At 40.8% G+C, this 22,540-nt stretch overlaps 1 protein-coding gene across 2 annotated transcripts in view; it reads left to right on the top strand.

Annotated features, from left to right (window-relative positions):
• CHL1 (cell adhesion molecule L1 like) overlaps window positions 1-22,540 on the top strand; it is a 225,564-nt gene that overhangs the window by 164,152 nt on the left and 38,872 nt on the right. For both annotated transcript variants that reach the window (XM_069562132.1, XM_069562131.1), the window contains exons 11-15: window positions 3,863-3,994; window positions 14,290-14,430; window positions 15,100-15,211; window positions 16,994-17,160; window positions 21,494-21,659. In XM_069562132.1, the coding sequence (XP_069418233.1) occupies window positions 3,863-3,994; window positions 14,290-14,430; window positions 15,100-15,211; window positions 16,994-17,160; window positions 21,494-21,659 (718 nt within the window). The remainder of the gene's footprint in view (window positions 1-3,862; window positions 3,995-14,289; window positions 14,431-15,099; window positions 15,212-16,993; window positions 17,161-21,493; window positions 21,660-22,540) is intronic.

Here is a 22,540-nt window from a genome sequence, read left to right as displayed (position 1 = left end):
ACAGGGAGGCCTGGCGTGCTGTGATTCATGGGGTCGCAAAGAGTCGGACACAACTGAGCGACTGAACTGAAGAACAAGCCTGAAGTCCCTTTCAAATCGCATGACCAAACATACCTTTGCTCAGGACTAGCTTACTTCTCTGGAGAAGGCAATGGCACCCCACTCCAGTACTCTTGCCTGGAAAATCCCATGGGCAGAGGAGCCTGGTAGGCTGCAGTCCATGGGGTCACAAAGAGTCAGATCCGACTGAGCGACTTCACTTTCACTTTTCACTTTCATGCATTGGAGAAGGAAATGGCAACCCACTCCAGCGTTCTTGCCTGGAGAATCCCAGGGACAGGGAGTCTGGTGGGCTACCATCTATGGGGTCGCACAGAGTCGGACACGACTGAAGTGACTTAGCAGCAGCAGCAGCTTACTTCTTCAGGAGAAACAGGGATGAGAAGCATAAAAACAAATGTCTAAGCATTTATAAAGAAAGCTTATCAGAAAGGGTTCAGGTGAAGTTTAGTGGGGGCTTCCCAGGTAGCTCAGCCATAAAGAATCTGCCTGCCTGTGCAGGAGATGTGGCTTCGATCCCTGAGCTGGGAAGATTCCTGGAGAAGGAAACTGGCCACTGACTCCAGGATTCTTGCCTGGAGAAGTCCATGGAAAGAAAAGTCTGGTGGGCTACAGTCCAGGGGGTTGCGAAAGAGTCAGACACGACTGAGCAACTAAACAACAACCAAGTTGATTGATGATGTGAGTGTGCACAGATGATAAATGTTGGAGAGCTTGGATCTGGAAGTACAAAATGAAAGTTGGTACAACTGTTTGGCCTTTGTTCCTGTGATCCAAATTAATGAAATAGTAATGAGTTAGAAATAACACCACATTCACTTAGGGGTCTCAGTGCTTCTCACTCAGTAGGTCTGCTGGTCCATGGAATGGCAAGAACAGAAAGTGAGGCTTCTTTGACTGGTGACCCTGGGCAAGTTGAATGACTTCTCCAGAGCTCAGTTCTCTATCTGTAAGGTTAAAGGGTTGATTAAGATGGTAATTTAAGTACCCTTTACCTAAGATCTGACAGTGTGTGTGTGAGTGCAGGCTGTCACTGGGTACTGTCTGATTCTTGCGACCCCACAGACTGTAGCCTGCTAGGCTCTTCTGTCCATGGGATTTCCCAGGCAAGATTACTGGAGTGGGTTGCCGTTTCCTTCCCCAGGGGATCTTCCTGACCCAGGGACTGAACCTGCTTCTCCTGCATTGGCAGGCGGTTTCTTTACCACCGCATCAGCCGGGAAGCAATATCTAACAGTAGTATATCTTAATGCTGGTACCAAAGGATTAATGAAATTTGTAGGATGAGAATAGAAACAGAAATCTTGATTTTACTACTCAGAAAGATTTAGAGAAGGGTCATCATTGCATGACATCCTTTATTATTTTTATTGAGATATAATTGACATATTACATCATTAGTTTCAGTTATCCAACATAATGATTCAATATTGGTATGTATTGTAAAGCAGCCACCACAAGTAGTATAGTTTACATCCATCACTACATAGTTACAATTTTTTTCTGATGAGAAGTTTTCAGATATATTCTTAGCAACTTGCAAATAGGTAATACAGTATTATTCATAAATTATAGCCACCATGTTGTATATTGCATGGCCATGATTTCTTTTACGTGTTCTAAAAGCAGTAGTCTTAGTTTTCTACTGTAAATATGAAATCTTTCATGGTTTTTCTGTAGCTCAAGTGTTTTATTTTACAGTGGTTGTATGAAAAGATCAGAAGAAAGTAACCATGACGTAAAAATGTAGACATACCCACCGAAGTAAAACTCTTCACTTTAAAAGCTCATATGCAGTTTATCATTTCGACAGCTACACTTTAAACTATATGAATAAATATTTACACCATGTAGATTATGAACACACTCATTTAACTTGGAATTTAACAAGTCTGTATCCTGTCGAATAATTACAAAGGCATGTCTCTTGCTCAAACTTGAACTTGCCAGGGATATTTGTAGTTCTTTGTTTTTCCTGGTGAGTTTATGGACATTTTTCCCCACATAATCCCCCTTTTCCTCCTTTGTTTTGTAAGACATTCTTCAAATGACACTTTTGTTTTACACGTATATGTATCTTAAAGAGTTTCCTTTTTGACTAAAAATGTAAATCCAAAACTGTCTTGGGAGAAATAACCAAGCAACACTTGATGGGGATTACTACCTGTAGGTGTTGTGCAATTTTCTCTGAAATCAAATTATCCAAACCATCCATACTTTAATATTAATCTTTTATTCGCTCCTGACATAGTAATATACTTAAGGTGACACAACATGACAGTGATGTTTGCACTTAAAGAAAAATGTCTCCTTCTATACTGAAATACCACTTAGCATTATAATATTGGTGTATTATGACATGGAAAGATGCAAGTAATTTGAGTATATCTTTTCCTCCATTGTTCTGAGGGCAGAATGGTAAATGTTGCTTTTAGGATTCCTTCTCCTACCCCCTTGCAAAAAGAATTTATCTAGGAAATAATGTTTTCCAAATTCCTAAGATGGACTTTGGGATATGGAGATATAAAATGCTACAAAGTCATTAACTAAGAAATATTTAAAATAGTGGCTGAATGTTTTAATTTCATTAAAAAATTTTCAAAATATGTTACTTGAAAATCAGCCATTTTGGATGCCTTGCTTCAGCCTGAAATAAGCTGTGGTCAGCACTCAGTAAACTTCACCCTTCCTGCATTTTTCTGTAATGAGATAGATAGTGTAGCTAGATAAAATTGAATGTAGATAACTGTTTTTAGTGTGTCGATTTTACTATACATGCTAAGATTCCAAATTACAACACACACACTCATAAAAACGCATGCCTACACACAAACCCCATTCCAGGCAAATAACAATGGCTGTCTTACCTCAGAGAAGACTTAATGTGAAACACTTTGTTGTGTCTGCCATCTGCTGGTGTATAATGGAAATGCAATGCCTAACATTTCTCAGTTCAGTTCAGTCGCTCAGTCCTGTCCAACGCTTCCCGACCCCATGAATCACAGCACGCCAGGCCTCCCTGTCCATCACCAACGCCCAAAGTTCACCCAAACTCACGTCCATCGAGTCGGTGATGCCATCCAGCCATCTCATCCTCTGTCGTCCCCTTCTCCTCCTGTCCCCAATCCCTCCCAGCATCAGAGTCTTTTCCAATGAGTCAACTCTTCGCATGAGGTGGCCAAAGTATTGGAGTTTCAGCTTTAGCATCATTCCTTCCAAAGAAATCCCAGGGCTGATCTTCAGAATGGACTGGTTGGATCTCCTTGCAGTCCAAGGGACTCTCAAGAGTCTTCTCCAACACCACAGTTCAAAAGCATCAATTCTTCGGTGGTCAGCTTTCTTCACAGTCCAACTCTCACATCCATACATGACCACGGGAAAAACCATAGCCTTGACTAGATGAACCTTTGTTGGCAAAGTAATGTCTCTGCTTTTAAGTATGCTATCTAGGTTGGTCATAACTTTCCTTCCAAGGAGTAAGCATCTTTTAATTTCATGGCTCCAATCACCATCTGCAGTGATTTTGGAGCCCAAAAAATAAAGTCTGACACTTTTTCCACTGTTTCCCCATCTATTTCCCATGAAATGATGGGACCAGATGCCATGATCTTAGTTTTCTGAATGTTGAGCTTTAAGCCAACTTTTTCACTCTCCTCTTTAACTTTCATCAAGAGGCTTTTTAGTTCCTCTTCACTTTCTGCCATAAGGGTGGTATCATCTGCATATCTGAGGTTATTGATAAAGCATTTCTGGACCTTCTGAAATAGATAAAACACTGATGAGCTCTTCCCTTTATTTCCAGAGCCCCCTCGCTGGACCAAGAAACCTCAGAGTGGTGTATATAGCACTGGCAGCAGTGGCATCCTGTTGTGTGAGGCTGAAGGACGGCCTGAACCCACGATCAAGTGGAGAGTCAATGGCTTACCAATTGAGAGTAAGTGAAAAGCCCAGTTATGAGGCGATGCTGAAGGCAGTGTTTGGCTGGGACTCTTAATGATTAGACACCCTTGTTATGGCTAAAGTGGAGTTGGTGAGTGGTCCTTACTGTCAGACAGATCTAACCAGAGAATCCAGAATTGCATCTTTCAAAGTAATTCTATTTGTGCTTACATTTATGGAAAAGCCATAAATACTATCTATTTGGCCGTTATATTACTTTAAATAAGACAATTGAATGACATAGAGGATGCATCCAAGGAGGAAATTTCTCTGCCTGAGAAGGAACAGGCACAGGGACCCAATGGTTGAGGGTGCGGCTGAAATTCAGGACTTGCCTTGGATCCAGGCAACCGTAACTCCTCACTGGGTTCTGCTCTTTATGAGGACCCGTTCTGGCACACATGTCTCCATAATCTGAGAAATCCACAAGGCCAAAGAGACATGCAAAGCCGGAACCTGGCTCACTTCAGGTTCTTAACCAAGCTTGAGTCCCCAAGACCAGAAGAATCCCCTGTGCAGTCAGCTCTGAGCCCTTCCCAGGTGGCCTTGGTGTGGAAAAGCAGAGATGGACCTAATCTGCCCACTCCACCATGTTCTAGCCTAGGGCTCCAAGAAGCCCCAAATCCTCAGTTTGAACCTAGAGCTCTGGTCATTTTGAATGTCTTTGTAAAGGTTGGATAATAGAACAAGTCTTGTTTGTCAGTTGATTAGCTTAATTTAGAGCATTTACAATATTGAGGCATAATGTGTGATGCTTCTGTTAGTTCCTTTTGCCTTGGACCCACTCATGTCAGGGTGGGCATCCTAGTGACATGTGTCTCTGGGGTCCCAACCAGGCTGTGCACTCAAGCTTGGGGAGATTGATCAGGCAACTCCAATACAGCTGGGAATCTCCTGAAGTGTTTCATTACAAAATGGTGCTAATGGTAGTTGATTATAATTGCATGAGATCAACATAGTCTACCACCTAGGATAATGCTTATCTGTAGAACGCTGTGACAGTTGATACACTGTGGATCCAGAGGGTCTGTGTTTGCATTCAGGCTCTAGCATTTACTGTGATTTGGTGTCTTATTGTGCTCCATAGCCGCTTCCCACCAGCTATCCATTTTACACATGGTAGTGTATATCTCAGTGTATTCTCTCAATTCATCCCACTATTACTGACCCTCTTTAAACTTGTTTCATCATCAGTAAAATGAAGATGAAAATAGCACTGACCACTGGGGTTGTCATGTAGATTAAAGGAGGCACACATAGAGACCCCTTCACAGGGGCTGCCACACAAAGAATACTCCCAAAATACTGTTTAGTATTGTTTTCACATAGCAAATACTCAGGAAACTCTAGCGCTTATTACTATTATTTTTGAGAAGCGCACTGTTTTCTTTTTCTCTGTATGATCGTAAGCACAGTGTCAGTGACAAGCAGATAAACTGAACACATTTGATGATGAGATTGAAAATTAAAATAATTATTTAAAAATACCTATTACATAGGCTTGACTATTAATCTAGAATTGCGCAAAAAAAACAGTATGGCCATATCTACTCTTTCAGAAAGTAACTAAACAAATTGCTTTCAATTTTGAAATTGTTATAGCTTTCAATGTGCCTACTTATTTAAAATACAAATACTCTGACAAAACGCTGAACAGTTCTGAAAGTTATTTTTTCTTTCCTTTTCATATTAAGGTATGCTTTATATTAAATTGAGGTGTATAGCATCACAGTTTGATATTTATATACATTGCATAATGATCACCACAATAAATCTAGTTAACATCTGTTACCTTACAGAGTTTTTCTTACAGAATTTTTCTTCTTGTGATGAGAACTTTCAAGATCTATTCTCTTAGCATCCTTTTTTAAAATTTTGGCCTTGCTATCTACTGGACCACTAGGAAATCCCACCTTCAGTTCAGTTCAGTTGCTCACTCGTGTTAGACTCTTTGTGACTCCATGGACTTCAGCATGTCTGGCTTCCTTGTCCATCACCAACTCTCAGAGTTTACTCAAAGTAATGTCCATCGAGCCAGTGATGCCATCCAACCATCTCATCCTCTGTCTCCCCTTCTTCTCCCGCCTTCAATCTTTCCAGGATCAGGGTTTTTTCCAATGAGTTGGTTCTTTGCATCAGGTAGCCAAAGTATTGGAATTTCAGCTTTAGCATTAGTCCTTCCAATGAATATTCAGGACTGATTCCCTTTAGGATTGACGTTTTGGATCTCCCTGCAGTCCAAGGGACTCTCAAGAGTCTTCTCCAAGGCCACAGTTCAAAAGCATCAATTCTTTGGTGCTCTGCTATCTTTATAGTCCAACTCTCACATCCATACATGACTACTAAAAAACCATAGCTTTGACTAGACGGACCTCTTTTGGCAAAGTAATGTCTCTGCTTTTGAATACACTGTATAGACTGGTCATAACTTTTAATCCAAGGAGGAAGCATCTTTAATTTCATGGCTGCATTTACCATCTGCAGTGATTTTGGAGCCCAGAAGATAGTCTGTCATGGTTTCCATCGTTTCCCCATCTATTTGCCATGAAGTGATGGGATGCCATCATCTTAGTTTTCTGAATGTTGAGCTGTAAGCCAGATTTTTCACTCTCCTCTTCCACTTTCATCAAGAGGCTCTTTAATTCTTCTTTGCTTTCTGCCAGAAGAGTGGTGTCATCTGTGTATCTGAGGTTATTGATATTTCTCCTGGAAATCTTGATTCAACATTGGGCTTTACTAGCCTGGCATTTCGCATGATGTACTCTGCATATAAGTTAAATAAGGGTGACAATATACAGCCTTGACATACTCCTTTCCCGATTTGGAACAGGTCTGTTGTTCCATGTCCAGTTCTAACTGTTGCTTCCTGACCTGCATACAGATTTCTCAGGAGGCAGGTCAGGTGGTCTGGTATTCCATCTCTTTCAGAATTTTCCAGTTTGTTGTGATTCACACAGTCAAAGGTTTTGGAGTAGTCAATAAAGCAGTAGTATATGTTTTTCTGGAACTCTCTTGCTTTTGCAATGATCCAACAGATGTTGGCAATTTGATCTCTGGTTCTTCTGCCTTTTCTAAACCCAGCTTGAACATCTGGAAGTTCACGGTTCACACTGTTGAAGCCTGGCTTGGGGAATTTCAAGCATTACTTTGCTAGTGTGTGAGATGAGTGCAGTTGCATGGTAGTTTGAACATTCTTCGACATTGCCTTTCTTTGAGATTGGAATGAAAACTAACCTTTTCCAGTCCTGTGGCCCCTGCTGAGTTTTCCAAATTTGCTGGCATGTTGAGTGCAGCACTTTCACAGCATCATCTTTCAGGATTTGAAATAGCTCAACTGGAATTCCATCACCTCCACTAGCTTTGTTCGTAGTGATGGTTCCTAAGGCCTGCTTGACTTCACATTACAGGATGTCTGACTCTAGGTTAGTGATCACACCATCATGCTTATCTCGGTCATGAAGATCTTCTTTGTACAGTTCTTCTGTGTATTCTTGCCACCTCTTCTTAATATCTTCTGTTTCTGTTGGTCCATGCCATTTCGGTCCTTTATTGTGCCCGTCTTTGCATGAAATGTTCCCTTGATCTCTAGTTTTCTTGAAGAGACCTCTAGTTTTCCCATTCTGTTGTGTTTCTCTATTTCTTTGCATTGATCACTGAGGAAGGCTCTTATCTCTTCTTGCTATTCTTTGGAACTTTGCATTCAAATGGGTATATCTTTTCTTTTCTCCTTTGCCTTTAGCTTCTCTTCTAATTTCTCAGCTATTTGTAAGGGCTCCTCAGACAACCATTTTGCCTTTTTGAATTTATTTTTCTTGGGGAAGGTCTTCATCCCTGCCTCCTGTACAGTGTCATGAAACTCCTTCCATAGTTCTTCAGGCACTCTATCAGATCTAATGTCTTGAATCTATGTGTCACTTCCACTGTATAATTGTAAGGGATTTGATTTAGGTCATAACTGGATGGTCTAGTGGTTTTCCCTACTTTCTTCAATTTAAGTCTGAATTTGGCAATAAGAAGTTCATGATCTGAGCCATAGTCAGCTCCTGGTCTTGTTTTTGCCTTCTGTATAGAGCTTCTCCATCTTTGGCTGCAAAGAATATAATCAATCTGATTTTGATATTGACCATCTGGTGATGTCCGTGTGTAGAGTCTTCTCTTGTACTGTTGGAAGTCAGTGTTTGCCATGACCAGTGCGTTCTCTTGGCAAAACTCTGTTAGCCTTTGACTTCCTTCGTTTTGTACTCCAAGGCCAAATTTGCCTGTTACTCCAGGTATCTCGTGACTTTTGCATTCCAGTCCCCTATAATAAAAAGGAAATCTTTTTTTGAGTGTTAGTTCTAGAATGTTTTGTTGGTCTTCATAAACTGTTCTGCTTCTTCAGCATTACTGGTCAGATTACTTGGATTACTGTGATATTGAATGGTTTGCCTTGGAAATGAGCAGAGATCTGTCTGTCCTTTCTGAGATTGCATCCAAGTACTGCATTTCAGAATCTTTTTGTTGACAATGAGGGCTACTCCATTTCTTCTAAGGGATTCTTGCCCACAGTAGTAGATATATGGTCATCTGAGTTAAATTCACTTATTGCAGTCCATTTTAGTTCAGTGATTCCTAAAATGTCACTATTCACTCTGACCATCTCCAGTTTGACCACTTCCAATTTGCCTTGATTCATGAACCTAACATTCCAGGTTCCTATGCAGTATTGCTCTTTACAGCATCAGACTTTACTTCCATCACCAGTCACATCCACAGCTGGGTGTTGTTTTTGCTTTTGCTCCGTCTCTTCATTCTTTCTGGAGTTAGTTCTCCACTCATCTCCAGTAGCACATTGGGCACCTACCGACCTGGGGAGTTCATCTTTCAGTGTCCTATATTTTTGCCCTTTCATACTGTTCATGGGGTTCTCAAAGCAAGAATACTGAAGTGGTTTGCCATTGCCAAAATATTTGACCACATTTTATCAAATATATAATACAGTATTATTAACTGTTATTGCTATGCAGTGCATTATATCTCCATGACTTACTCATTTTATAATTGGAAGTTTATGCCTTTTTTTACCTACCTCACCCATTTGGCCCATCCCCCTGTCCTCCAGTCTCTGGCAACCATGAACTGTTCTCTATATCTATGATCTTGTTTTGTTTTCTATATTTCACATATAAGTGTGATCATATAGTATTTGTCTTTTTCTGACTTATGTCACTTAGCATAATGCCCTCAGGGTCCATCCATGCTGTCATGAGTGACATGATTTTCTCATTTTTGTAGCTGAATAATATTCCATGGGGGCTTCCCTGGTAACTCAGCTGGTAAAGGATCCACATGCAATGCAGGAGACCCTGGTTTGACTCCTGGATCAGGAAGATCCCCTGGAGAAGGGATAGGCTATCCACTCCAGTATTCCAGCTTACCTGCTGGCTCAGATGGTAAAGAATCTGCCTGCCTTGTGGGAAACCTGGTTCAAATTTGGGTTGAGAAGATCCCCTGAAGAAGAGAAAGGCTACCCACTCCAGTATTCTGGCCTGAAGAATTCCATGGACAGAGGAACCTGGTAGGCTACAGTCCATGGAGTCGCAAAGAGTCATACATGACTGAGTGACTTTCACTTCGTAATATTCCATTATATACATAATGGAATATATGTATATGCATATGTACACACACACATATATCACATTTTCTTTATTCATGTGTTGATGACACTTTTGGCCTCATTATTAATACCCTCAATTTGAGACTTTTTCCTCATCTTTTTAGAGAACAGAATAGGAAATGAAAAATAAGAGTTCTGGTATATCTGAGGGAAGTGAAGACAGTTTTTTTTTATAAAGAATGTTAAGGATGCTAAAAGAATGCAGAACCTCTGGAACATAAAATCATAAAATTTTATATTTGAATGGCACCTGGCTATATATGAAGGATATTCGCATACTACTTTGTCCCCAAATGAGCTTTTAAAGGAAGTACAATTATTCATATTTAACAGATCATTTCATTCAGTAATAGTATTGAATGGTGCTGCTAAGTCGCTTCAGTCATGTCCAACTCTGCACGACCCCATAGACAGTAGCCCACCAGGCTCCCCCATCCCTGGGATTCTCCAGGCAAGAATACTGGAGTGGGTTGCCATGTCCTTCTCCAACGCATGAAAGTGAAAAGTGAAAGTGAAGTCGCTCAGTCGTGTCTGACTCTTAGCGACCCCATGGACTGCAGCCCACCAGGCTCCTCCATCCATGGGATTTTCCAGGCAAGAGTACTGGAGTGGGATGCCATTGCCTTCTCCGAATATTATTGAATACCTTCATCTTAAGAGCCAAGCATTCACCTTGTTGCTTGGGACATAGCAGTGAATAAAATGAACAATTCCTTTTCTCATAAACAGATATTCTGGTGTGGAGATATGTCTCCACACCAATAGATATGCAATAGATAATCACATATATGCAGTAGATAATCACATAGATGTGGCAAAGTGAGAACTAGCTGGGGAAGGGGATGGATGTAAGGGAAGTTCAGAACCTAGAGTTGGTATCAGATTTCAGGATAATACTAATAAGACCATTGTGGTTATTTACCTTTGAGTAGAGATTTGAAAGAGGTAAGTGATGTTGACATGCCAGTACCAGTGAAAGAGCTTCCAGGGTGGAGAAGTCAGTACGTGTAGAGACCCAAGGTGTGTTTGGAGTGTTGAGGAAAAGCAGGGACCGCAGTGTAGCTAAGCTGAGTGAGTGAGGAGGCCATGCTGAGAGAGTCTAGTTTGGAGGTGCTGGGGCCATGTCGCATGGAAAGGGGAAGGTCCCAAAGGGACTTGGAATATTATTGTGAATCAGATACGCAGCTCTTGAAGTATTTACAGCAGAATAGTGACAGGCTCTAATTTATTAAGAAAGACTTCTGGACTCTGAATGGAGAAGCAGTTGTAAGACTCCACGTAAGAGCTGCCTTAAAGATACTGGGCCCTTGGGCTAGGTTGCTGGTAGTAACAGTTAGGTTATGGATTTATATCCACAGTTCAGCTAACAGGTTTGTTGGTGGATGACCACATGATCGCTGAAAATAAACTAACACGAGAGAGCCTGGCTGAGAAAGGGCAGAGCTGGAACCAAAGCCTCATCCTCATCCTTGGAGCCCTTGCTCCCTGTTCCTTACACAGCTTTCCTTGTTCCCTTGCCAACTGGTCATAACCATTTTTAACTGGGATGTCTGATGACTGTGGGGTTACTGAAGGGTTTGGAATCTCTGTAAGCATCTATTTTTAGCAATTGCTTATCCTTTATATGTAATGTTTTTAAATCAAAATGATTACTATTATTGATTGCAAGCCTAACCTTCTTCGAACGCTTTACATCGAATATTTCTGGCCCTGAAAGACTTTTTTTTTTATTCTCCAGTTTGTACATATGTCAGATGAGGCCCAGAGAGATTGCATTACGTACTTAAGGACACACCCCAAGTGAATTTAGAGCCATAAATGGAACAGAAATGAAAAAGTCCGGAGCTGAAGCTTCTCCCCTTATATTGCATTTTTGCCCTTTTGAACTGATCAAACAACCTAAGTCAGGAAGAGTGGTTTTTGGTTGATAAATAACTTGAGTTTTTAGAATTCTGGGAGCTCCCGGTAGCCTGTTTGCGACAAGTACTCCACAGTTTCCATACCTATCCCAGGAGGCAGCTTTGAGCAGTGTTTGTCACTCAACCATGAGGCCAGAGTTTCATTTCCTCTTTTTGTAGCACAGTGTAGACTCAGAATTTACCATGGGGCAGATGGTATAAGGAGTACCGAATAGGCTGAAGCTTTTAAAACTTGATGTAGAGTGTGAGACTACAGAATGAGATCAGAGACTTGATTCTGTGTAGCCTTGAAAACTTAGAAGCGCTACTCATCCTGATGATTCTTGACAGATACACTGTCCTACAGGACTCTATTAAGTTTCTATTGTTGCTATAACAAATGACCACAAATTTAGTGGCTTAAAATAGTATACTTTTTAAAAAGCTGTATTTAACTGGAGGATAATTTACAATGTTGAGATAGCCTCTGCCAGACAGCAACATGAGTTGGCCACAGGCATATATGTGTCCCCTCCCTCCTGAACCCTCCTTCCACCTCCCTCCCCACCCATCCTCCAGGTTGTCACAGAGCACTGGATTTGGGTTTCCCATGTCATACATCAAAAAGCAGTAGACATTTATTACTTCACAATCCTGTTTGTTGGAAGCCCAATGCAAGTCTCCCTCGGCTAAAGCCAATGTGTGCTCAGTGCTGTGGTTCTTTCTGCGGGCACGGGGAAACTCTTTTCTTGTCTTTTCCAGCTCCTAGATGGTAGCCACTTCCCTTCAGTCACAGCTCCCTTCCTCCAAACTTCAAATCAGCAATGCTACATCTCCCTGATCATTTTTTCATAGTCACTTCTCCCTTTGGTTGGTCACAGCTAGGCAAGGTTCTCTGATTATAAACAGCCATGTCATTCCATTGGGCCACCTTGGAGAATCCAGGATAACTGTCCAATCTTGAGTGCTTGACCTTAGGCACATGTGCAAAGTTCCTTTTGCCACAAAAAGGAAACTTCACAAGTTGTAGACATGAGTCTGTGGCCATCTTTCACGGGGCTGCTTATTCTGCCTACCCCAGGGACCTTCCAGGGATAAAATGCCATACAACAAAACTGTTTTTCAGTCTTCCCAAAAAATGTTCACTGTCTCCTCCACTGTGGCTACTTTCCAGGCACCAGGACATAGTGATTGAAACTCTAGGGCACACAAGATCTTGCTCCCACGGAGCTCACAGTCAAGTGTAAAAATATATTCCTTTCACACTCCCAGAGGGACAAATGATGCCTAACAAAAAGCCTCTATTTTATTATTCAGTGTTTTCTATAACCCCATACTTAGAATAGTAAGACTATTTTCTATAATGGAGACACCATAAGAAAAAAAAAGTACTGGAATATAACTGCTTGACAATGCTGTGTTGATTTCTGCTGTACAATGAAGGGAGTCAGCCATATGTATACATATATCTCACCCTTCTTGGACCTCCCCAGCCATCTCACCCCTCTAGGTCATCACAGAGCACTGAGCTGAGCTTCCTCTGCTTTATGGCAGCTTCCCGCTAGCTAGCTATTTTACATATGGCAGTGTATACATGTCAGTCCCAATCTACCGGTCTGGCCCACCCTCCTCATCCCTCCCTGTGTCCCCATGTATTACTTATCTACAGCTACATCTGTATTCCTGTCTTAGAAATAAGTTCATCTGTAGCATTTTTCTAGATTCCACATATATGCATTAGTATATGGTACTAGCTTTAAAAATTAGATATATTACTAACTTTGAAATGACGTTGAAATGAAAAATTTTACCGTGTGTGCTCCTCATTCAACATTCCTAGCTAGTATATGTAGTTTTTCTTCCCAGTGCTGCTTTCGAGTGTCCGAGTGAGACATGTGATTTGGCACATGGCCAGTTGCTCTGGGACGTGGTATTTTCTGAAATACAGTCCCCCTGGCCTGTTCAGCAGCCATGTTGGTGCTGATCTAGCAGGTTCTGAGCAGAGTTAATGAGATAGCACATGTGGCGTATCCAGCAGAGTTCCTTGGCCCCTAATTAAAGTAGCATAAATGTTAGATTTTCTCGTTTCCAAAAGATATCTCCAGAATTATACTTGGATAACCAATGGGATAGGGATTTATTGCCAAGAAAGGGGAAAAAAGCTGGCCTGTGCTCTCAAGAAGAATTTAGTCTTCCTGGGAAAGTGAAATACATGAGCTCTTTATCTGAAGTGGTAAAATAGCAAATGAAGGCAATTGAAACGAATGGTTTAGATCGGGAAACTGCAGAAGGGCAGGAAAGTGAAACAAAGGAACAACACGTCAAGAGGGAAAACAGCAGCCAATATTGGTGGATTGGGGGATCCAGCTGTGTTGATCATCTGGTTATGCTGGGCAGTAGCCGGACCTCAATTTATAAGAGTAAGTGAGATTCAGTTCCCAGTGGGATTTCAGTGCTAAACAGAAAATATGGAATCTTCGAAGAGACTTTGGGCTAGAGATCAACGGATATGTTGGCCGTAAATACTTATTTGGAGGAAGACTGAAACTGCAGAAGGGATTGAAAGAAAACTCCATGGTTCAAGTTAAGAAATTCTAAAGAATTGGCTTTGATGAACTATTCACCCTAAACTGGTCTTAAAATATAAATACTGTGTGACACGTTTAATGAATGGCATATAAATATTTCAGATTCTATTTTTTATCAAGCTGACATTTTTTTCATCTCTTGCAGGAAATCCATTTTCTGGTGATGTCATCTCTCCTGGAGAAATCAGTTTTACCAATGTACAACCAAATCACACTGCTGTGTACCAGTGTGAAGCTTCAAATGTCCATGGCACTATCCTTGCCAATGCCAACATCGATGTTGTAGGTAAGCGTGTGTGTGTCCTCAGTCACTTGAGTCATGTCCTACCCTTTGTGACCCTATGGACTGTAGGCAAGCATACACAGGAGCAAGCTATCTATCCACTCTTATCTTCAGGAAAATGATCAAGGTCATACTCACAAATCGACTGAATTCTCAGTACATGGAAACATCGTGGAGGGAGTTCCCTGGTGGTCCAGCGTTGGGACTCAGCACCTTCACTGCCATGACCCCCAGTTCAGTTCTTCGTCAAGGAACCAAGACCCTACAGACCGTACAGCATAGCCAAAAAAAGAAAAAAACAGTGGTGGGGGCAGGGGGAGGGTGGAGGGGATCAAAGTACCTTTCGCCTTACATTTGAGTATTAGGCCCCATACCAAACTTCCAGAAAGGTACTGCGTTGGGATACTTCCTAATTCAGGAATGTATGCTGTGATTGGAGAAGGAAGTGGCAACCCACTCCAGTATTCTTGCCTGGAAAATACCATAGACAGAGGAGCCCGACGGGCTGCAGTCCATGGGGTCGCAAAGAATCAGACACAATAGTGACTAAACAACAATGGTGTGATACTCAGCTGTTTTCTATTGTTATTAATATGACTAGGATATTGGAAAAAAAAACTTTCTTGTATTATTTCTTACACAAAAGTTTAAAATTGTATTATTTTCACATAGATGTCCGTCCATTGATACAAACGGCAGATGAAGAAAATTATGCTACAGTGGTTGGATACAGTGCTTTCTTACACTGTGAGTTCTTTGCTTCACCGGAGGCAATAGTGTCCTGGTAAGCTGTTACACAGTTTTCTTAAGAGAACATCGGCTGTAAATTTCCCATGTTCCTCCAGCCACCATTTGACAGGCTGCATTGTGTCAGTGTTATTACATGTAGCGAGTGTCTCTGAGAAATAAAGTAGCAAACTTACTTTCCTGCCTCTCCTGGAACTATTGACTAGATCTGGACTCTCCCACATGAGGAAATAGGGAGAGCCATTTCTGCTTACAAAAGAAAGCGAAGCCTTGAAGCAATGATGAAGACAATTTTACAAGTAGATTTAGGTTTTCATTATGAGTGTATCTAAGTCATGCATTGTTGTTTTGTTTTGGATATTATCTACGTTATTATTAAGCCTGCATTCCATTACAAATGCCTATGTTTAAAACGTTTTCAATGTGTATTTTGAATCTTAGTTTCAGTTTATAGGTTGGGATAGTAACTCCAGACACATCATTCTGTTCATCTACCACACTTGTTCCTTCTCTAGGAAAGCTTGCTTAAATGGATCTTAAGTGATTTTCCCCAGTGCTCTGTGGGGCTGAGATTAGAGTGAGGTGAGCAGGGCAATGTCATATAATTTATAGGACCAGATTCTGTCTTTATTTAAAAGGTAGCTATTTTGTTCATTGTGGATTTTTTTTTTGCATTATTTTTGATTTGTGCAAATATCACATTAAAATATTACATACCTTGGGAATTCCATGGTGGTCCAGTGGTTTTTCCAAAGACAGGAATTCCAAAGACAGGGTGCAGATTCGATCCATGGTCGGGGAAACAAAATCCCACATGCCCTGCAGCCAAAAACCCAAAACATTAAACAGAAACGATATTGTGACAAATGCAATTAAGACTTTAGAAATGGTCCACATCAGAAACAAAAGAAAAAATACTTTGAAAAAAGTATTTATCTGGATTACTGAGATTTGGGGCAGGGGTGGGGGCAACCCTTAAATTTTTTCTCTTAGGCAAGTGCCTCCCTTGTCTTACCCTAGTCCCAACCCTCTAACATCTTGTGTGAGCAGCAGCCAGAATTTGTCCTTTGGCTGTTTTCTCTCCAGCAGCCTCTTATTGTGAAATGTAGAAGGTGAATCAAGTTGTGGCAGAAAAAAGCTTGGAAAATGGATGAATGTTGGAGAAAATGACTTTGGGCTGATAAGGGTAAATGTAATCCATGTTCACAGGACAGGGATGTCTTCCTGGCCTATAATATTTCTGAATGACCAATGTTCGCTCTGGACAGCCGGAGGTTCAGAAGGTTCATTATCTCTTTCAATTACTAGCTTTCCCATTTAGTACCCCGCAGCAATGATTAACTAAAGAGTTCACTATCAATAAGGCAGAAACAATTTATTAAACTCTGAGGACAGATGCAAAGTGGTACTGAGAGCTATTATAAATAGAGCAGAGGCACAGAGCTCAGACTCAAATTTCCTCCAGTTAGTCTATTCGGGCAGGTAAGATATACACTTACCACCTATTACCAAAAAAAAAAAAAATTGTAAGGATTTCCCTGGTGGTCCAGTGGTTGAGATCTGTGCTCCCAATGCAGAGGGCCCAGGTTCAATGCCTGGTCAGGGAACTAGATCCCATGTGCCACAACTAAGACCCAGCAACCCAGTACAACCAAATGCATAATATTTTAAAGAATTGTTAAGTATAATGGAAAATCTTGTAAGGTTTGCTGAGTTTGTGAAGAAGGGATAAGATTGAATGACACCAGTGGCCAGTTTGGAAAAAAAAAATTACGATTCAATCATAGCCTGAATTAATTCATGCTTTCTATGTCCATAGGCAGAAAGTGGAAGAAGCAAAACCTCTCGACGGCAGCAGGTATCATGTCCATGAGAACGGTACATTACAGATCACCGAGACCACCGAAGAAGATGCTGGTTCCTACTCTTGTTGGGTAGAAAATGCGAAAGGAAAAACAGCAGTCACAGCCAATCTGGATATCAGAAGTAATTTTATTTTGATTTTACTTTGCATAAACGGTCACATGGCTTCAGTTTTCCATTTTCCCTAGGTCAGATTTAATCTAAAAGACCATCACAAGAATTAGAGGCTATGTCAGTGATGTGTCCATAGCTTTATACCATTATAAGAGAGAGCTGGGTGTTCTTGGTGATGGATGACCAGCAACACTTTAAAATCCCCTATTTTGGTATATTTCTGTAACTGTTTTTTTCAGTAACCAACTCAATGAAATATCATCAGTATTCAACTCTTAGAACTAAAAATTTCACAAATAAATTCATAAGGGATCTGTTTTGTAAAGACTAGGGCATAACAGAATGGCAAAGGTTTTCGTCGTGTTTTCAAATCATAAACAGCTTTGTGTTTTTTCTCTTGTCCAAGCAACGTATTTTATTTCTAAGTGCTCACAAAGGTTAAGTATGTGCCAAAATATATCAGTGTCCCAAAGAGGAGCATCTCTGCACCTAGACTCAGGCTAATTGGAACCCAGACCCAAAGGCACCATCAATATTTTGATTTTAAAATTGCTCAGAGAACCCTTTTCAGGAAAACACAGAGAACTGTGGTTCAATGGTAAAGAATCTGCCTGCCAGTGGAGGAGACTGCCTGCAGAATTCCATGGACAGAGAAACCCGGCAGGCTACAATACACGGGGTCACAAAGAGTCAGACACGACTGAGCTCACACATACTTGTGTATAGTAAATGTAGGGAGGACTTGTGTTTCTTGTAGCAGGTCACTAACATGACCAGCTACTACCTCTTCTTAGGTGACTGGGTGCATATTTGTGTAATCATCTGTGTTAAGTGTTACCTTAGCATTTCTCTCTCTCTCTGTCTCACACACACACTCCTTTCCTCCTCTTATTCTTTCATTGCTTCTTTGCTGTCTTGTATTTTCTTACCTTTTCACTTTGTATTTTGTTTTCTATTTATTGTAGCCGATTAACAAACAATGTTGTTATAATTTCAGATGAATAGTGGAGGGAGTAAACCATACATATACATGTATCCATTCTGCTCCAAATTCCCTCCCATCCAGACTGCCAGATAACATTGAGCAGAGTTCCCTGTGCTAGACAGTCGGTTCTTGTTGATTATCTGTTTTAAATACAGCAGTGTGTACATGTCCACCCTAAACTCCATAACTACCCTCCCATCCTTCCCTCTGGTAACCATAGACTCATGCTCTAAGTCTGTGAGTCTGTTTCTGTTTTGTAAGTAAGTTCACTTGTTTTTAGATTCCACATATAAGGGGTGTCACACAATACTTCTCCTTCTCTGTCTGACTGGTTTCACTTAGTATGGCACTCTCTAGGTCCATCTGTATCTTATATTCTTTTATTCTTTTCTTGTATTTTTTTTTCTGTACCCAAAGTTACCCAACCCGCCAACCCCATGAACTATATTTTTAAGGAACATTAATATTCTGTGATGTCAACTTATATTGGGTGTCTCTCTGCATTTTCAAATGATACATATAATTTTTAAAATACTCTGATAATGTCAATGAGGATGATTCTTTTTATACTTTATGTGTTGTTGTTGTTTAGTCACGAAGTTGTGTCCAATTCTTTTGCAATCCCATGAACTGTAGCCTGCCCGGGTCCTCTGTCCATGGGATTTCCCAAGCAAGGATACGGGAGTGGGTAACCATTTCCTTCTCCAGGAGATCTTCCCAAATTACGGATCAAACCTGCATCTCCTGCATTGCAGGCAGATTCTTTACCACTGAACCTGGGGAGCCCTTTATACATTATAAAACCTGAATCAAAGTTGAGCAGCTCTGCCAGGTGAAAGGCAATGAGAGTGAAGTCTGGAATCCAAATAAACCTTGACCCCCCCTACTGTCCAACACAGTGCTTGGCCCAAAGTGGACCTCGAAACTGCTAGTGGCCAGAGAGAAGGGCAAGTTCATAAACTTCTGGTGTGCTCTAATGTCCATTGTATATGTAAGGGGTACATAGGAACCATATCCATGAGAGTTAAGGGCATATTTTTTTTAACCCAACAACAATTTAAAAGCATCATGATAAAGTGGGCTTTATCCCAGGGACACACGATTCTTCAATATAAGCAAGTTAGTCAGTGCAATACACCACATTAAGGGGGTAATTGTTACAAATGAAAAAAGAATGTCAAGAATGGAGTTGATTAAGAGGCTATACAGCAGAGTGATTAAAAGCATGAGGTTTTTTCTTTTCCTATTGTCTCAATTCATCCCACCTTCCTCTTCTCCCACATAGTCCAAAAGTCTGTTCTTCACATCTATGTCTCTTTTAATGCCTTGCATGTGGGATGGTCATTACCATCTTTCTAAATTCCATATATATGCGTTACTATACTGTATTGTTTCTCTTTCTGACTTACTTCACTCTGTATAATAGACTTCAGTTTCATCCACCTCGTTATAAGATTCCATTGTGTATATGTACAGCTTCCTTATCCATTCATCTGCCGATGGACATCTAGGTTGTTTCCATGTCCTAGCTATTGTAAGTGGTGCTGCAGTGAACATTGGGATACATGTGTCTCTTTCAATTCTGGTTTCCTTGGTGTGTATGCCCAGCAGTGGATTGCTGGGTCATATGTCAGTTCAATTTCCCTTTTCTTAAGGAATCTCCATACTGTTCTCCATAGAGGCTGTACCAGTTTGCATTCTCGCCTATAGTGTAAGAGGGTTCCCTTTTTCTCCACACCTCCCGAGCATTTATAGTCTGTAGAGTTTTTGATGGTGGCCATCCCGACTGGCATGAGATGAAACCTCATTGTGATTTTGAATTGCATTTCTCTAATAATGAATGATGTTGAGCATCTTTTCATGTGTTTATTAGCCATGAAAGCATGAGTTTTGGTCTCGTCCAGTCTTGAGTTCAAATTACAGTTCAGTCCCTTACTAATTAGAAAATATTAGTATCATTACTTAATTTCATTTTAGCCCTTAAGTTATCTTCTCTGTAAGGCAGAGATATTTTCAAAGAATTGTTATAATTATAAAATGTCACAATGAATATGAACTTTAGAGTCTTGTTAAACAAGTGCTTATCATACAGTATTGGTTATCATTCAGTAGATTTCTGACTTTCAAATTAGGAATAGGATGTTTAGTAATTTACTTGGAATTAATTCAGTTTGATAATCTCTTCAAATTTTGTGCTTGGGATATCAAATAATTAATATTACTACCACTTTCCCATTTTAATCAGCTTTTTGAGTAACATATAGATAGCAAATACTAGGAACATGATTGTGAAATTGGATGTCAGCCTTATTATGGTCCCTAGGAGTAAGGATTGTATGTTTGGAACAATTATAATAAAACATTTTTCAATATAGCCATGGTACCAATGTTTGAGCTTTATAGTATTGATATTACTACTTTATTTTCAAAATGTGACTCACTGTAACTCATTCAACAAATACGTATTGAGTACCTACTGTATACAGGCTCCCTTCTGGGTTCTGTGAACACTTGAATGTAGTAACAGATACAGCCTCTGCCTTCATGAGGCTTGTGTTCACGTTCCACACCTTCATGTAGTTAGTTCATCTCTGCATAGGCTGCACCATTTAACCTCAGGTTTAAGCCAATAATAAGCATGATAATAGGAAATTATTTTATTTTCTTCTTTTCTTTATGGTATTTTTATCACATATCCAGAGCACTAAAAGGAAAATTTATATTATTTTCAACATCTGGATGCATTTGCTTCCTTCTTATTCCCTTTGTCTAGGAAGTAGAAAGGGATAGTGCTATTAATTAATACTTCCACTGAGGTGCCCTGGCCGGGATGGAACAAAATTAGTAATGATATGTGATGTTAAGAAATGACAGTGTGATAAATAGTGCATGAAGATTTGACAATAACTGTTGACCATTTTGATTGATTAAAAGACAGGCACTTGACAATAATCCCACCGTTGCCAAATTGTCGATAACTTAAGTTTCAAGGAGAGTTCAGTTGGTAAAGAATCCCCCTGTAATACAGGAAAACCCTGGTTCAATTCCTGGGTCAGGAAGATCCCTGGAGAAGGGATAGGCTACCCACTTTAGTTTTCTTGGGCTTCCCTTGTGGCTCACCTGGTGAAGAGTCTGCCTGCAATGCAGGAGACCTGGGTTCGATCCCTGGGTTGGGAAGCTCCCCTGGAGAAGGGAAGGCTACCCACTCCGGTATTCTGGCCTGGAGAATTCCATGGACTGTATAGTCCATGGGGTCGCAAGGAGTCAGACACGACTGTGAGTGACTTTTACTTTCACTTTGACAATAAAATAAGCTGTTCTGTACTTCTGACTGGTATCTTTGTTTTATAAAAACAGATGCTACAAACCTTAGAGTTTCTCCCAAGAATCCTCGGGTCCCCAAATCACATACACTGGAATTACACTGTGAGAGCAAATGTGACTCACATCTGAAATACAGTTTGAAGTTGTCCTGGAGTAAAGATGGAGAAGCCTTTGAGATTAATGGCACCGAGGATGGCAGGTAAGTACACCATTACCATATCTCATGATATTGGCTTGGGATTAAACCTTGCATTTGAAAGAAAAATAGTGGTAAAAGTATTTACACTGCATTAAGATATAAAAACTGATTATTACATTTCAGTCTTTAAGGCAATATTTAAAAGGTCATATAATGTACTTCTTTCACTTTGCCCTCAAACATTGGTCTTTTCATTTTTACTAGCTGTTTTTCATATAAGAGATTCCCTGGTGGCTCAGATGGTAAAGCATCTGTCTACAATGCCGGAGACCCATGTTCAATCCCTGGGTTTGGAAGATCTCCTGAAGAAGGAAATGACAACCCAGTCCAGTGTTCTTGCCTAGAAAATCCCATGGACGGAGGAGCCTGATAGGCTACAGTCCATGGGGTCGCAAAGAATCGGACACAACTGAGCGACTTCAGTTTCATATAATGTGTACCATTCTGTAAGGACAGGAAATGTCCTGTTACTATACTTGTGCACAGGCTTGGGTGCTCACCAAGCCATGGCAAGACTGGAGGAGTTAGGCTAAGGGCGCTGTTTCCTGAACTTTTGGGTTCTCAGTGGTGTGGTCCTACAGCTGCAGTTCACATGGCTGATATTGCTGCTGCCTTCACTGCCCCCTCAGCCCATTGGTGCTCCTGGTGACCCCAACACTGACAGTTCTGACTTGTGCCAGAGTCTCTGTCTGCTCACAGGGCCCTGGTAACTCAGACAGCAAAGAATCTGCCTGCGATGCAGGAGACCTGGGTTCGATCCCTGGGTCAGGAAGATTCCCCTGGAGAAGGGAATGGAAACTCCAGTATTCTTGCCTGGAGAATCCCATGGACAGAGGAGTCTGATGGACTGCAATCCATGGGCTCGCAAAGAGTCAGACACA

This window comes from Ovis canadensis, chromosome 19, assembly GCF_042477335.2.
Source record: "Ovis canadensis isolate MfBH-ARS-UI-01 breed Bighorn chromosome 19, ARS-UI_OviCan_v2, whole genome shotgun sequence".
Taxonomy (NCBI): domain Eukaryota; kingdom Metazoa; phylum Chordata; class Mammalia; order Artiodactyla; family Bovidae; genus Ovis; species Ovis canadensis.
This window is presented reverse-complemented; position numbering and strand designations above follow the sequence as displayed.